At 37.9% G+C, this 18,092-nt stretch overlaps 1 protein-coding gene across 1 annotated transcript in view; it reads right to left on the bottom strand.

Moving 5' to 3' along the window:
* CCDC93 (coiled-coil domain containing 93) overlaps positions 1 to 18,092 on the bottom strand; it is a 108,439-nt gene that overhangs the window by 56,085 nt on the left and 34,262 nt on the right. Inside the window, exons 8-11 of the mRNA XM_024224507.3 lie at positions 17,064 to 17,103; positions 14,126 to 14,218; positions 13,481 to 13,531; positions 11,977 to 12,063 (exon numbers count right to left, since the gene is read on the bottom strand). Coding sequence (XP_024080275.1) covers positions 11,977 to 12,063; positions 13,481 to 13,531; positions 14,126 to 14,218; positions 17,064 to 17,103 — 271 coding nt within the window. The remainder of the gene's footprint in view (positions 1 to 11,976; positions 12,064 to 13,480; positions 13,532 to 14,125; positions 14,219 to 17,063; positions 17,104 to 18,092) is intronic.

The following is an 18,092-nucleotide window of genomic DNA, read 5'->3' as shown; positions in this document are numbered from 1 at the left end:
GGTAGAAATCAATCTCTTGGGGATCGAATTATCCCCAAATCGATGCTTGTACTCCACCAGCGCAGGTAGGAGTAGGTGCCGTCGACGGGAGAGCCGCGGAGGTCGATTTGCCGCCATCCTCACAGTGGGGTAAGTCGGCTCGGATACGTCGAATTCAGCTACGCTATTCGCATAGCTGAATTTGCGTATCTTAAATTAAACCCCCCCCCCCCCGTAGTGAAGACGTAGCCTTAATGTTTTCCACACTAAGGCCCTGATCCAGAACAGTACGTGCTTAAATCCCATCGACTTCCATGGGGAATAAGCACATGCTTGTGCTTAAGTAACCTTTCTGAACTGGGATGCTTTCCTGAATCAGGGCAGATCAAAAGCTGTACTGCTCGCCATACACTTTCAGCAGGCTGTATATACAAGGACTTCAGTTGCAAATTGTCATGGACAATAAGGATGGTAATGCCTAATTTTCCGGGCACCAAAATAAAAATTTGGTATCATTTGTAATATCATAACACCCAGAAATCCCAACTCAGATTAAGGTCTCAGTGTGCTAGGTGCAGTATAAGCACATAGTAATAGCCTCCAGAGAGCTTGTCCTTCTACCCAACAGCTATCCAACTGAAGTAATACCCAGGGCAACTTGAAAGCTATTCTGTATTTCACATATTCTGCAGACAATTTCCTCACCCTAAATTAGTTCAATACGTACACAATTTTATACTTTTAGAAACTGGAATTCGATTTAATCTCTAATTTCTATTTCTTTCAAAGACAATTTAAGAAAAAGGAAGCATGTATAACCTATGCATTAACAAAAGCTGACTGGGGAAAAAATCACTTTATATATGAATGAAAAAATAGCAAAACATTAAAATATGTTTACAATATGTCATTCATTATTGAGTTTGGGTGAGTTACTAAAGTGTTTATGTGACTGTAAAGTAAACTAGTATCCCTTCCTCCACTCCTTTCCTTTTGATACTAGTTTACTTTACAGTCACATGAACACTTTAGTAACTCACCCAAACTCTACTACAGTGATACTCAGACTGCGGCTCGCGAGCCTTAAGTGGCTCTTTAATGTGTCTCCTGTGGCTCTTTGCAGCACATGATATTAAAACACTGTGATTTAATTATTAACCAATCAGGATGCTTTTACTACGTTATTAACCACTTATGTTATCAACTTGCACTAAGTTATTAACGTATTTGCTGTGAGAATAAACATATATATATATATATATTTAAAAAAAAAATTTCCTCTGTCATACTGTTTAAATATGACTAATACTATAGTAAATGAAACAATGAATTCATGCTACTATGGCTCTTTTGGGTAACGTTGATCATTAATTTGGATCCTGAGCCAATGAGGTCTGAGTATCACTGCTCCACTGTTTAAAAAGGAAGTTTGTGTTTGATATAACTGAATTGTGATGCCCAGTTTTTACGGTGATCAGCAACATAGATATACTTATAAATAAACTGATATGCAAGAGTTTAGAAAGTCTACTGACAGATGATCAGTAATGAATAATAAAATGTATTGTTATGAATTGTGCAAATCTTAAAGGAATTAAAAGAGCTTGCACATTCTTCCCTGGTTTTATTCCCTTTTGTTTATTACACACAAGTTTCATTATTTCCTCCCCACCCCTGCCTCCACACCAGCTGTCCAATCACAAAAGGTTTTCTTTATTCACAAGTATTCAGGCTCTGGCCTGAACCCTACACCTTGATTGTTATCAGCCACTAATATTTTCCAATCCACAAACACCCCTTGTTACCTCTTGGCTCCTTCCCCATCAGACTTCACACTTCATTTGGAGCATTCTCTCCAAAAAGCCATCTCTCTGTAGTTTCCCAGTGATTATTCAATATTTGTCCCACTACCTCAAACAATACATGTAGCAACTGAGTGGCATGAAGGGGACATATCATCAACTTTTTACTATCCTGTGTATGTCCCACTCCATGCAGATGTAGGACCAATGCATTCTCACTCCTGCATCCCCTCTCTACATCTTTTGTGACTGTACCATTGCCCCAAATGGATTTGTTATGAAAATACTGGGACTGGCCTGATTTTGCAATACAGTACTTGAAGCTTAAACAAAAAAAATCCAGTTAAAAAACACATTATGTTTGTAAAATACAGTAAGTAAATAATGAGCAAGAATCCATTGTAACTTGAAACCTAAGAATCCCAGAAAAAAATCTGCTACTTATAGATTTTATGAACCTGTCTCCCCTTTTTCAAAGAAAAAGGATTTTGTATGGGAAAGAGGATAGAAATGGAGGCAATGAGTCCTCTCCTTCGTAATGAGGTACTTTCTCTTTCACACAGCTATATTACTACTGTAAACCCTCCAAGGGTAGAAGAAACAGAATTGAATCATTAGGCTGAGTAGTTTCTTAGGGAGGAAAAAAGCAAAGAATTCACACACTGCTTCTCTGTAGGAAATTCAGGCTTAGCAGCAGTTAGGTATCTTTGTTCCTATAGCCAACAGTTGGAGAACACTCCGGATATGCCCCATGTGGGTGGAAAATAATTATGAAAATAAGCTGAATGGTTTCTATCAGAAGAAAATAATAAAACCCTGAGTGGTACAAAATATGCAATTCTGTCATCAAAATATATGCACAATGAATCTTGCTCTTAAAGCTCTGGAAAATGAATGGGCTGCAGATAGACTTTCTGGAACATATTTCTGTAGAGAGGAAACTGAGGCAGTGAATGGCATCTATCTTCCCTGTGACTGGTGCATACTCTAACACCTCAATATTAGTGGCCACTATGCCCACACTTTTGGAGGATGAATCCAAAGAGAATCAATGCAGCATACAGTTCTATAAACGGTGCCTTTATTTGACTTAGAGTTTGCCAACCTTTGTTGTGATAACCACAGCTACTGTTTCGGTACATTGAAGCTGTTAGTAAACAGGGTAGGAAAGAGCAGCCCTCGTGCTGCTCTAAATTTCAGCCAAGTATTGACTCTGCAAACAGCAGCATCAGTATCAGGAGACAACAGAAATCTCAACACAATGAGCCTGATTCACCACTGTGCGACTCTAGTTTTACACCAGTATAACTACACTGAAAAAAAAAAATCAATGAGGATACACTGGTAAATCAGCTGTCAATGAGTCAATTTGCAAACTGTGCCCCAGGTACTAAGGATTCTGCAGTTCTCCTTATATTTCAGTCTAGTACTCAAATGTATCTCTATACTTAGAAAGGATTTTGATCTATCTTTCTGTAAAATTCCTGATGTCCAAGCTTCAGTCTTTTTTTTGATGCAACTGTGGAAATACTGGGTGCGCATGATAAAATGATCACAGTTTTAACTGGTGCTACCTGTACTCAGAACACTATAGACCTGATGGCTTATTTTGGTTTCACACAGACAGTTGTAATGGATTTAAAGGAAGCTGTTCCTGATGTGCAGTTTTGACGTATAAAACAAAGATATAAAAAGAACATGAAAGAAGAGTTCACTGGGGTCAAAGCCCTAAGGTCCTGAAAGAAAATAAATTGGGGAAACTGTGGCCAATATTCACTTGTGACTGCCTATGTTTCATTCAGCTTAATTGGACCACACCTAATACTATGAGTTAAAATCCTTAAAGATTAAAACAATCAAGAGAAAAAATTATTTTGTATAAAAGTCCTATCAACTTCAAGGAAAAACATATTGGGCATGATTGTGTAACTCAGGCTACCAGAGTGTCACCTTCTCCTCTAGTGGAGAGACCACACAGAGATACGAGTCAGCTACTGACTCCCAACTATGGCAGCTAGGGTGAAATCCTGCACTCTCTGAAGTCAATGGTACAACTTTCAGACTTTCATGAAACCAGGATTTCATACTGGTACTTCAGCTTAAGTAGTAGAGGCTGATGTTTTCATATCCAGAGCTGCCCAAGTTCAGTCCGTACAGATGCCATCTTTAAATCAGATATAGCAACTCTGAGTTATATAAGAGGGGGAGAAATTACCATATAGACTCATTCATAAGCCGAATATTTTTGGTAAAAAAAAAAAAAAAAAAAAGATGCCTCAAAGAGCAGGGGTCGGCTTATAAATGGGTCTATACCAAAATTTGATGATTTTAAACTCTATGGAATCATTGAATTGAATATCTAATACATTGTTGTTTTGTTTACCTGGAGCGTTCACAGGCATGGAGCCCCTCAGCTCCCTGTGGACGTGGTTCGCCGCTCCCAGCCAATGGGAGCTGCGGGAAGTGGCGCCGCTTCCCACAGCTCATATTGTCTGGGAGTGGCAAACCGCGGCCACTGGGAGCTGAGGAGCCCCATGCCTGTGAACGCTCCAGGTAAACAAAATTCCCAACCCGCCAGCGGCTTACCCTGACGGACAGGGAGCCAAAGTTTTCCAACCCCTGAAATATAGGGTCGGCTTATGAAAGGGTCATACAGTTTTTGCTGTTTTTACCTATCCATTTTGGGGGGTTGACTTATGAACGAACAGGCTAATGAACGAGTATATACGGTAAACACAAAACAAAAACATGATTACCCACCACAAAAGCATATCCCACTACCAGCATTCATGATCATTTTGTCCTTCTTGACAACTACTTGTAAGCCTCAGAGCTGCTCTAACTTAAGTTGGCTGCAACAGCCCTCAAGAGTTTGTTATCCCAGATGAGGCTTACCAAAAGCATGAGCACTCTTGCCATGCTGCCTTCCCTAGGCTGAAAAGCACATACCTAGGTGCCATTACAAGACCTTCAGGGTAACAAGTCCCTTGCAGGAGAAACCAAGCTCTTAGTTTCTCTCTCAATTTTACAGTTGCGAATATGAATGGATGCAATCTCAGGTCCTTGTTTGCCAGAGAACATGTAGCTTAGGTCACGGTTTCTCTTAGTAGTGAGAAGAAAGCCTTCAGAAAAGCACGAGTTTTGCATCATGCACTAAAGATGGCTGTAGCTCAGTCTGATCTCCAGTAGCAGCATGTCCTATAACTGAAGGAGCAGGGATCTGAAAAGCGAGAATTAAATCCCTTTAGCAGGACTCTTCTCTCCTGCGAAATCCTGCAAGTGGTCAGCCGGCAGCATATCATAAATAAGTGTGTCCAAAGGACATTTGAAACAGACTACCAAGAGAAGTGGTGGATTCTCCACTTATTGAAATCTTCAAGTCACGACTGGTTGCCTTTCTGGAAAAGATGTTTTAGTCAAGCACTGGTTACTGGGTTCAATACAGGAAAAATAACTAGATGAAAGATGATTTAATGATCTCTTCCATCCTTAATCAAATGAATATATGAATCTTTGTCCCTAGCCAATAGGAAATCAGGCATCAGAAGGAGGAACACCATCCCCGTGCCTTATCTGGGTTGGAGCCCCACACTGTAAGGAGATTAACACATAGTAAGGTAGTAACGTACACTACCATTGGCCCACTGTCACTTTTATAGCAACTGTAGTTTAGGAAGGAGCAACTGAAAAGATTGTTTACATGAGCTGATTGATCCATTCGGTGCTCAGGAAGTTGTATGTGCTTTAGGGTAGATGGTAGACACAGGCTTGGAAGGATTACATTTTTATTGGTAAATGTCATTATACACTGATTTCACACACATACCCAACCCACCCCACACACAAATATTTCCATCAATAACTTAAATTTACAGATAGAGTAAAAAAAATGCTGCTTGAAACCTTATTATTTAATTATGGATATTTACTTTGAAAATTTTGGCATGTTGACAATTGGTGTTTTAAAAGTTATAATGCTAACTTTTTGAATCTCAATATCTACTGTCAACTATTGTTTGTCACACCCCTCAATTTCTTACAACTGAGAAAATTTAAATAAATAAAATCTATTAAAATGCTTAAAAATAAACATTGATATTAAATCTAATTCTGCCAAGCCTAGCTAGACCTTCTTACGGGCAGTTTAGACTCTCTCTTAACTCATGGTTTCATGAGGCGGGGAATTTGAGTCAGAAATCATGCTAGGAAGTGGTGCACTGTGAGCTGCCACCGTAGTTTGTCAAGTAGGGTGTTCAAACAAGGTCCACAGCTCTTTAAATTTCCTTCCCCGCATGGGTCCCAGAGAGCTTGAATTCAGTGACTTTTAGAGCAAGGTTTATCTCATTTCCAGGCTTTCACAAGTGATGGTACGGTTTTTAGTTTGTCTCAGAGCTTATCCAGAAAAAGGCAGTTGGGTCTGATTAGCTGACCCACTACCATGAAAGTTCTGCAAGACTGTGGAAGCTTTTGTGAATGACTTCTTAGAATCTCCAACTAGTCCAGCCTTTGCAAATTCGTTCTGCTGATGACTGGATTCAGATAGGGACTTTGGCCATGATTGCCACAATCTACTGTCCCCTTTTCATTCATTGAACATCATTTATGATGCAGGGTGAACTAAGATCATGAAAGGCAGTGAGAGCGCAGCTAATGGCTTTGGATAGCAGATAGTGGTCGTGTCCAACTAGCTGCAATCTGGTATTTAATCACTGACCTCAGGGGAAGGGAGTTCTAGAAGCCTGTCATACATTTGCACTCATACTGGACAGCATCAGAGCCAAGAAAGACTGTTTTATTTAAAATCTTATACTTGGCTCCAACTTGACAAAGACCATAATTTATTTTCTCCAAAGAGGAGGAACAACCAGAGGTACAATCTGACGGAGTACCCACAGTAAGTAAATCCTCATTAGAGCTTCTCATGAAGGTTAAGAGCTGAAAAGTTCTCTTATCCCTTAAGAGCTTTTGTTGTACATGAGTAGCAGCTGTGGTTAAGAAAGTTAGCATAATTCCATTTTTTGTCCACACAAACGGTATTGATTCTGAGAGCTACTGAGCACTTACAAATCCTATATAACGTTCTTGAAAACAAGGTACTGGGAATTAGAGAATAGTTTTGTCAAATATAAATCTGGTCTGCACAGAGAAGTTTAAAGACTGAGATGTTACTAGGTTACTAGGGCTGCAGGGGCAGAACTTTGTTCTTTGGCATAACTAAAACCCATCCTTTGGGACTAAATGTCCCTATACATGCATTTTCAGTGGAGGGGTCCCTTAGATTTCATTTTTTCAGGACGTCTTCATTATCTCTTCAGGACTATAAAGGGCACAGGATTTAACACAAGGCTTTTTGTTACTTGCTATTTGAATACACGAGTGCAAGAAGCTAGGAGGGTTTAAAAATGTAATTTGTCGGTGTTGTTGGGACTCTGCATGAATTTAATGTTGATAAAAAAGTGCCAGATCAACAGCTCTATAGACAGAAATAATCTATTTGTCCACAACTAGTTGCAGCATAGCTAGTGGCAATGAAAGATTCCTCCCAACATGATGGCCTCACTTCTCCCCACACATTTCATGTTTCCACCCTGACTCAAAGGGACAAAATCACAGGCTGAGATGTATGTTTGTGCCCAGTTTCCTTTTGGAATTAGCCTGAGACCTACATACAACTCATTACATGTAGACTGTTGAATGACCAGTTTGAATTGATGTTAAATTGTAACCTCTTCACAACAGGTAGGTCATCTTCAAATCAACACTTAACACACTCTTTGGACCATACAAATAAACAACAACAATCAATTTTTGTTCACAGTCAATAGGAGCCAATGCACTACAAGTGGAAAACTTTGTATTCTATTTAGGGCTGTCAATTAATCGTAGTTAACTCACACGATTAACTTAAAAAAATTAATCATGATTAATCAGTTAATTGCACTATTAAACAATAGAATACCAATTGAAATTTATTAAATATTTTTCTACATTTTCAAATATATTGATTTCAATTACAACATAGAATACAAAGCGTACACTGCTCACTTTATATTTTTTATTACAAATATTTGCACTGTAAAAATGGGATAAAAAAGAAACAGTATTTTTCAATTCACCTGTTTATCATTAAAGTGTAACTTACAAAATGTAGATTTTTTTGTTACATAACTGCACTCAAACAAAACAATGCAAAACTTTAGAGCCTACAAGTCCACTCAGTCCTACTTCTTGTTCAGCCAATCGATACAACAAACAAGTTTGTTTACATTTACTGGAAATAAAACGTTAACTCACTTATTTACAATGTCACTAGAAAGTGAAGTTTGCATGGGACTTTCGTGTCTGGCATTGCAAGGTATTTACATGCCAGATATGCTAAATATTCATATGCCCCTTCATGCTTCAGCCACCATTCCAGAGAACATGCTTCCATGTTGATGAGGCTCGTTTAAAAAAAAAAAAAAAAAAAAAAAAAAAAAAAAAAAAAAAAAAAAAAACATTAATTAAATTTGTGACTGAACTCCTTTGGGGAGAATTGTACGTCTCCGGCTCAGTTTTACCCACATTCTGCCATATATTTCAGGTTATAGTAGTCTCGGATGATGACTCAGCACGTTGTTCATTTTAAGAACACTTTCGCTGCAGATTCGAAAAAAGCAAAGAAGGTACCAATGTGAGATTTCTACAGATAACTACAGCACTCGACCCAAAGTTTAAGAATCTGAAGTGCCTTCCAAAATCTGAGTGGGATGAGGTGCCGAACATGCGTTCAGAAGTCTTAAAAGAGCAACACTCCAATGCAGAAACTACAAAACTTGAACCACCAAAAAAGAAAATCAACCTTCTGCTGGTGGCATCTGACTCAGATGATGAAAATGAACATGCATCGGTCTGCACTGCCTTGGACTGTTATCAAGCAGAACCCGTCATCAGCATGGACACACGTCCTCTGAAATGATGGTTGACGCATGAAGGGACATATAAATCTTTACATATCTTGCGATGCCAGCTACAATAGTGCCATGCGAACGCCTGTTCTCACTTTCAGGTGACAATATAAACAAGAAGCGGGCAGCATTATCTCCTGCAAATGTAAACAAGCTTGTTTGTCTGAGCTATTAGCTGAACAGGAAATAGGACTGAGTGAACTTCTGGGCTCTTAAGTTTTACATTGTTTTGGTTTTGAGTGCCGTTATTTTTTGTACATAATTCTACATTTGTAAGTTCAAGTTTCATGATAAAAGTGATTGCACTATGGTACTTGTATTAGGCGAATTGAAAAATACGATTTCTTTTGTTTCTTTACAGTGCAAATATTTGTAATCAAAAATAAATATAAAGTGAAATACTGTACACTTTGTATTCTGTGTTGTAATTAAAATCAAGATATTTGAAAATGTAGAAAACATCCAAAATATTTAAATAAACGGTATTCTATTATTGTTTAACAGTGTGATTAATTGAGATTAATTTTTTTAATCGCACGAGTAATCGCGATTAATTTTTTTAATAGATTGACAGCCCTAATTCTATTATTGATCCTTGATGGATGAGGCAGCACGCAGAGATGCGTGGCCGTATGTCCGCCTAGGAGCTGAGGGATGTTGCCGCTTCCGGGGAGACACGGAGCCAGGTAGGGAGCCTGCCAGCCCCGCCAATCACCCCCTGAGGCACGCCCCCGATGCAGATAACCTCCCCAGCACTCCCCCGGGCCGCTCTCATCCCCAAGATTTAGTACAAGTCATGGACAGGTCACGGGCCGTGAATTTTTGTTGACTGCCCGTGACCTGTCCATGACGTTTTACTAAAAATACCCGTGACTAAAACATAGCCTTACAAATAACCCATTCGTAATAAACTAAATCAAGTGAAGCATTCAAGACAGGTTCAATCAGAAGAACTCTAACACTAGTGCTGTTGTGTTTTGCACTTTCACTACAGTTCGATATAATCTGTGATAATTTTATCCTAAAGCTTTTCATACACAGGAAGGCAATGTTAGTACATTGCATTTCTTCTTGCCTTCATACATTTCAGGTTCTAGTATTTAAAAAACCCAAACCAAAACAAAAAACACATACACAGTCTTTCAGTGACAGTTATTAATCACACTGAGCTATTAATATGCTTATTTTATGTTATTCCAACTGAATTTATATGGTGCACGTTAGCTTCTAATAGAAGATTGTAGACATGGACACATTTTTACCCACGCAAGCCTTGACCAATGTTCTGACTTAACAACTCTCTCACCGTGTAATCACTTTGCAGGCAGCAGTCAGTGCTGGCACTGGTAAGAACAATCCCCTTTATGTATTTTTTTAAAAGAGGTATTTTTGACACTACATGCATCCATGTAGTGTCAAAAATACCTCTTTTAAAAAAATACATAAAATTCTTTTAGTTCTGTCACTTGTATAATTATCCTTCCTTGTTAAGAAACAGCAAAGAAGCTTTCCTAATGCAAACAATACTTCTGTGTATTGAAGTGGGCACCATCTGGCATACTCACATTAGAGGAATCTCTCACACCTTAGTAAGAGCAAACCTAATTTGGTACAAACAGCCCTTAAAAAAGATGGTGGAAAAACATATGCTTCATAGCAACATTCTGTCAAGATTTTAAAAAGGGAGGCTCCCCAACCTTGTGATAAACCCACTCTTTCAGGAGAGGTGTGGGACTGCAGAATCCAGTCATTTAACTTTTTAAAGAAAAACACCATCTTATAGCAATGGAAGGAGGCAACCCTGCATGGCAAATAAACTTATAAGTCTAACTTCACTGGGAATGTGCAGCAAGTATATTGAGAGTACACGACCTGTATTCTTTGAAACAGTGGGAGGAATTCAAAGTTAAGAAGGGTAGAGGGAGGCATTGTAGATGCAACCACCTTTTGAAATTATTATTAAACACCTATCTCTTGGCACAATATGGTACATGCGAAAGCAAAAACAGTTCTCAAAATCTCTTTCTGGGCTTTTGGACACATCACAACTGGCAAGAATGAACAAGATTAACAAAGCTGGGGAAGAACAGCAACTCCATCAAGGGCAGGGATGTCACTGCCAATTACCCTTTAATTTGGGATTTAAATAGAGGTTTCTGGAAATTGGGAAGTTGTTAATACTTCAATGAGCTGTGTTTGATAATACCCTCAACTTCCTCTTCTATTACACACACACGAGGAAGGATCCTGTTCTGTAATATCTAGTAAATTCAATTTTACATGTGATACGTTTTGGTCTGACTTGAATCAGTTCTTATTTTCTAGATTATTAATCATCGTTCTACTGTAATAGTCAAGGTCCTGCAGCCTTCTTTCAGAACAGAAGAAATGTAACATTGAAATATGACCCTATGGCTTCTGTTCTTCCATTCCTTTATAATAGAGAAAGGCAGGGAATTTGCCATAGCCTCTGTTGAGTTATAGGGTTTATCTCATAAATGGGAAAGCGCCATACCTCATAAGTGTCAACGAAAAGGAAGAAATATGAGAAGACTATTGGACATAAGAACGACCTATAACTCATATCTGGCAGTGATGTATTATACGTATTAATTGCTCGAAGAGCCAGATTTTCTTTTCACAGTACTGTAAAAAACAATCCCAGTAGAATACAATAAATTGAGCTAACAAACAAAACTAATTGCCTTGATTAATGAAACAGCAAGGATTTGGTTTTGACAATGCTAGTTACTGAATCAGCACCCAGTCATATGACTGGTAATGGGGGCCCAATGAGAGTAATGTCCCAGTTCCACAAACACTTACGCTTGCTTATCTTTACTCACATAAGCAGTCCCAATGAAGCCCAGGGGACTACTTGTGTGCTTAAAGCCAACCAGGTAAGCAGGTATCAGCAGGATCAGGGCCTTTGTTCCATGGCTGTTCTCAGTCACAGAACAGGGTGCTGATTCAGGCCCCAACTCGGCAAAGAACTTAAGGACATGCTTAAGCTCATCCCTATTCAGGAAAGCTATGAAGCACATAATTCGCATTGACTTCCAAGTTCCAACAAGACCTAAGCACGTGCTTAAATGCTTTCCTGCTTAGGGATATTTTCCTGAATCGTGTCTTCACTATTTAGCACTGTCATAAATGCTGCTTTACAGAAGCCACTGCAAACTAATTGCCTTATCGGGGCCTAAATGATCAAATATGATTTGATAAAATGTAACCAGAAAAGAACATACCTTTTCAGCATACTCCGACACTATCTGCTTGATCTCATCAGATTGGAGTCCAACAATCTGACCTACTGTGCTAGCTGTTAACCTGGCCTGCAATTAAACCAAGAAGCATTTATTGAAGCTTTGGGACAATCTGTAGTAATAAATTGTAGGTTTGTTTGTAAAGCACCTCCCCCGGAACTATATAAATACAATACTATTTTAATGTAATCAAATCTGTTTATAAAAGAATGAAGCATGTAATGAAGTTCATCTTCCGCAGAACTCAGTAAACAAATGAAGCTTCTTACATGCCCTCCAGGAAGAAATGTAACTACTGAGGCTTCCTTCATAGCGCCAATAATTCAACTAAATTTGAAGTCACCTTTGCAGACTGTCAAAGTGCTTTAGCTCTTGGGCAATACATATTTTTGCATTGTGCATGCAAAAGCATTCTGTAACAGGAATCAATTTGGATCAACAACTTTTGAGCCAAATTATTGCCACGTAGGTGTGTGAAATAGTGTTCATCCTAAATCATGTGTTTAGGGAAGCCAAATCTCTCTCCTAAGATGAAGAATTCAAGGAGGCATCTGATCACAAAGCAAGTCTGTCATGTCCACCATTTGTCAAATGAATTTCTGTCCATTTGGTACATCAGAAAATGTGAAAGGTATCAAGATTTTCAAAATAGTACAGAGAATGTTTACCATGTTTATTGATACATCCAGAATCACTATGCAATTGCAGGGAAAGGATAATAATGCAAACAAGCAACATTTAGATGTTATGTTATATCAAAGATATCAAATCTTAGATGTGATGTGTTGAATGCAATGAAATGCACACAATATTTTTTCCAGTAAGAGGAATACCCTATCAGATCCCTACCTTAGCTCTGTAAAGTAAAAAAGTGTGAGAAAGTCTAAGTTACACAAAGGCTTCATATGTTTAAATGCCATTTCAAGGGCAGTTGCATTGTAGTATGTTTATTTATGCAATTATTTCTGCAGAAACCACTTAAGCAGCACTAGAATAATGCAAAAGCCACAATCATTATTTTAGGGTGAAGGATTTTAAGTCAGAAGTCTTATGAAAAGTACTGTCTCATGCTCAATCATCTTTCCCTGTATCCATTTTTAATATATAATTTCAGTACCTCATGCCGACTTACAACTGTTAACCATATTAAAGGAACAATGACAGCTTTCAAAGCCAATGGCAGATATAGAGAGGAAATTCAGGGGCACAAGTAATTTAAGTGTTGTTAACCGTGTTGAACTGATTTATTATACAGCAAAAAAACCAGACTCCTGGGATTGGAGAACTCTATTATTTTAATCTCTGTAACTACACAACAGTCCTTTTATCTGACTAGCAAAGTCTCAATGCACTTTGGGCCCAACCCAAATCCCAATAAAGTCAATGGGATTCTCTCTGCTGATAAATTTAGTTTGAATTCTGATGGCTAAGATATATCAATGCACATAAAGCAAAGCGACAATTTCAACATTTAAGTATTGCTTACCTCTTCTGTTGCCATTGCAGCCATTCCAGTCATCAGTGTTTTAATGCGAAGCTAATGAGAAAAGAAAGATAAGAGAGAACATATGTGAACAAAACAATTAGCATTATTGGCCTTTAAATACTTAGCATACTTCTGTTCTATGAGAGTTCTCATCAGCCAATCAATCCAATTTGCATTCTATTTTAATGCTCCTAACAGAAGAGTAAACTTAATGTTACTGAGGCAGTTGCTAAAATTAGGCCACCCAGAAAGTTCTCTGATTACAGTAAAGACTCAGTTCATGTGGCGCCTACGACACTCAGCTCCCATCATTGTCAATGGGAGATGAGGCCACTGAGCTACTCCTTTCCCAAAACGGCATTAACAGGATCAGGTCCTAAATACGAATGGCTCCATGGTTGCAAAACAAAATGTTGGCCAGGTTTTTACATGGAAAATCCTAAGTGAACATTTACTTTTTGTGCATCTGTTTATTATCCCATATTTCCCTATCTGAAAGGAACTCATTGCTCAGCTAAGCTATTGAACTTTTCCTCTTTGTAGAGAGGGAAGAGAACATGCTGTGCTTTTTACACTGTCCTCAAGCTATTAATATCTAATCCCTCTGCGTGTGTGTGTGTACGCGTGTATATATGTATAGCACACCTCTTCAGCAGCTTGAAGGTCGTCATCATCATAGGCATCAGCCTTTCCTGCCGCTGCAAGTCCTTGAGGTAGTACCATTTTTTTGTCTTCAGCCTATTTAAGGAAAATAAATATACCACATAGCTACATGATAAGATAATACCAGCAGTCAAAGGGTTATGAAAGTAAAACAAGGAAGAAACTGTAATTCAGTTTTATATTTAAATAACTGAAATATATTGTTATATACTGCCTAGTATCCAAGTTCAGGCCCTGCCCAAGCAAGTGCAACTCACTTTGAGTTTAATGGGAATCCAGCCTGTGTAAGACTGATGGCTATTTAGTCCCCCCATGTCTGTGTATGGTATAGCAGGTCAAATATAAGAAAGCAGCATTTTTTACAAGTGTATTTTAATATACATAAAGTCTAAATCTAGATCAAAGTAGTGGTTTAAAATCTGTGCACCTGAAAACACATTTTAAATATAAAGATATAAACCTATGTGGGGGACTGTCCACTTTCAGAAGAATTAATTCTGTTAAGGTAAGTAGCATTCCCCAGAGATTTATACTGTATTTCTTGACACCACGTCATCACTCTGCCCAAACATTTAAGTCCCCTCTCTTGTAGTGGCTTAATTCAGATGACAAATGGCGACACTCTGACATATTGGCTAACAAAGCCAATAGGACTTTGTGAAGGGACATGGTCATATTTTATGGACTGCACTTCAGTCATAGCTGCAGATTGGTTTATTTTTTACCCACAGCCACACAGTTAGAAATATCTTCTTTTATATTACTTGAATATTAAATGTATCAGTTAAATGTTGGTGTGCTGCTGGTTCTTCACATACCCTACCGCTAACCATATTATGCTTTCCTACCAACCTGCAACAGGATATGCTCACAATTTGATGCATTATCTATATCAATAAGAACATCTTGTTACTGAAACAAAGTAATATTGTGCTGCAGCATGTTCTATTTCTATGGGTGTATTAAATTATAAAATTTTTAGGGTTGTCAAGCAATTTAAAAAAGTATTTGTGATTAATCGCACTGTTAAGCAATAAAATACCATAAATATTTATGGATGTTTTCTGTATTTTCCAATATTTTCCTACTTCTTGTTCAGCTAATTACTCAGACAAACAAGTTTGTTTACATTTGCAGATAATGCTGCCCACTTCTTGTTTATAATGTCTCCTGAAAGTGAGAACAGGGGCTCGCATGGCACTGTTGTAGCCGGTGTCGCAGGATATTTACATGTCAGATGCACTAAAGATTCATATGTTCCTTCATGCTTCAAGCACCATTCCAGAGGGCATGCGTCCATGCTGATGATGGGTTCTGCTTGATAATTATCCAAACAGTGCGGACAGACGCATGTTCATTTTCATCATCTGAGTCAGATGCCACCAGCAGAAGGTTGATTTTCTTTTTTGGTGGTTCAAGTTTTGTAGTTTCTGCATCGGAGGGTTGCTCTTCTAAGCCTCTGAAAGCATGCTCCACGCCTTGTCCCTCTCGGATTTTGGAAGGCACTTCAGGTTCTTAAACCTTGGGTCGAGTGCTGTAGCTATCTTTAGAAATCTCACATTGGTACCTTCTTTGCGTTTTGTCAAATCTGCAGCGAAAGTTTTCTTAAAATGAATGGCATGTGTGAATCATCATCTGAGACTACTATAACATGAAATACATGGCAGAATGCGGGTAAAACAGAGCCGGAGACATACAATTCTCCCCCAAGGAGTTCAGTCACAAATTTAATTAACGCATTTTTTTTTTAAAACGAGCGTCATCAGCATGCAAGCACGTCCTCTGTTATGGTGGCCGAAGCATGAAGGGGCATATGAACGTATAGCATATCTGGCACATAAATACCTTGCAATGCTGGCTACAAAAGTCCCATGCATACGCCTGGTCTCACTTTCAGGTGACATTGTAAATAAGAAGTAGGCAGCATTATCTCCCATAAATGTAAACAGACTTGTTTGTTTTAGCAATTGGCTGAACAAGAAGTAAGACGGAGTAGACTTGTAGGCTCTAAAGTTTTGCATTGTTTTGTTTTTGAGTGCAGTTATGTAACAAAAAAAAAATATCTACATTTTGTAAATTGCACTTTCACAATAAAGAGATCACACTACAGTACTTGTATGAGGTGAACTGAAAAATCCTATTTCGTTTATCATTTTTACAGTGCAAATATTTGTAATAAAAATAATAATAAAGTGAGCACTCTATACTTCGTATTCTGTGTTGTAATTGAAATCAATGTATTTGAAAACTTAGAAAAACGTTCAAAAATATTAAATAAATTTCAATTGGTATTCCATTGTTTAACAATGCGATTAAAACTGCAATTAATCATAATACATTTTTTAATCGGTTACTTTTTTTTTAGTTAATCGCGTCAGTGAACTGCGATTAAATTGACAGCCCTACAAATTTGATATGCACAGTACCAGTAAGAGGATTATTTCATCGAAAACAAAAACAAAGCATGGTCACATTAGCTATAATAAGGGACAATCCTACAATGTTTTGTTCATGGCACAGCATAATACATTTGTATCACAGCATATGATCCTTTGCGTGATCATTGCTTGAAAACATTTTTATCTAATCAAATGACTTCGCAGTCTGTTATTGGATTTGTGTCAAACAGATTGTTTGTGAAAGCAGCCTGACATGACCTTTTAAGGGGTATTTTCAATGTCGGGAGATAATTTAAAAAAAGAGGTAGAAATCAATTATATCTTTCATGGGCTGCAGAGCTTTAGTTTCATTTAGCAATTAAAAAAAAAAAAAGCAACAAAACACACAAGCCTGCTGACTTCATAGCCTTCCTTCAAGATTTTCCAGAATTGAGGTTTCTTTAGAAGAGAAAAAATACGATTCCTTCCCCCTTGACCACACTGTTTCTTAATTTATATTAGTAATCAATATTACCCCTTACCTTCTCCATTTTGCCTGCTTGTCTGCTAAATCCATACCTCCTAAAATACACATGAAAGAAGTCAAAGAAATGTGTTGCTGGAACAACCAACATTCTCAATTTCATAAATACACTTGTATTAATTTTCTGTACCTAAGAAATGCACTAAGAGGTAAATTCTGTAACACAAGGAAAAAAAGCCACCTTTGGGTTAGTTACTGAATGCCCCAATAAAATAGACTTTATGGCATATTTTCAATTTAATTTTCATTTCCCCACCAATCTTTCTATACTGTAATTCCATAGAGCTGCAATCAACATTCTATAGTGCTCATGTCTGGAGAGCAACATGCTCTTACTTAGGGAAGGCTTAAGCATTGGTGGAGGAAAGTAAAGCTTAGCAGTTATTTATATATGCCTGATTCAGGAAAGCGCTTAAGTTCCACTAAAGTCAATGAATGGGACTCGTGCAATGCTTAAACGCTTCTCTGAATTGCAATTTTTTTCCTATATCAAGGCCTTAAATCCTCACAGCGCTAAATACATACACACAAATGGGCTTTTGGTTTAATTTTTTCTCAAAGAAAAGCTTATCCCCCACTAACCCACATTTTTAAACAGAGTGTATTTTGTTATTATGCACAACTTTTCACAAGTAACCAAATGGTATTAGGTCAGAAATGAGTAACCAAACTCAGCATTATAAAGACCCACAAAAAAAATAAAAAAATATATATACACACAAGTATGAAAGGACAAGCTTGACATTCCTGGAAAAATTATTTGGAGATAAAAGACTGTTTAAAGTGGTGTTTGCTGTAGAAGGCGTTTCTAACATCTTATGAATAAAAGTAGTAAAAGTTTAAACAAAGGCTCTCAGTGGGAAACAACCCTGATATCACTAACTGCCCACTTATCTCCTTCAACCTTTGTACCTTCAGGGTCAAATTCAACCTTTGATTATGCCAACACAACTCCCAGCCTTAAGAACCTGATCTACACTAGAAAGTTGTACCACTTTAACTATGCTGGTAGAGTTAAAGCAGTACA

The sequence above is a fragment of the Terrapene carolina genome, unplaced genomic scaffold, assembly GCF_002925995.2.
Source record: "Terrapene carolina triunguis isolate 2854851 unplaced genomic scaffold, T_m_triunguis-2.0 Scaffold62, whole genome shotgun sequence".
Taxonomy (NCBI): domain Eukaryota; kingdom Metazoa; phylum Chordata; order Testudines; family Emydidae; genus Terrapene; species Terrapene triunguis.
This window is presented reverse-complemented; position numbering and strand designations above follow the sequence as displayed.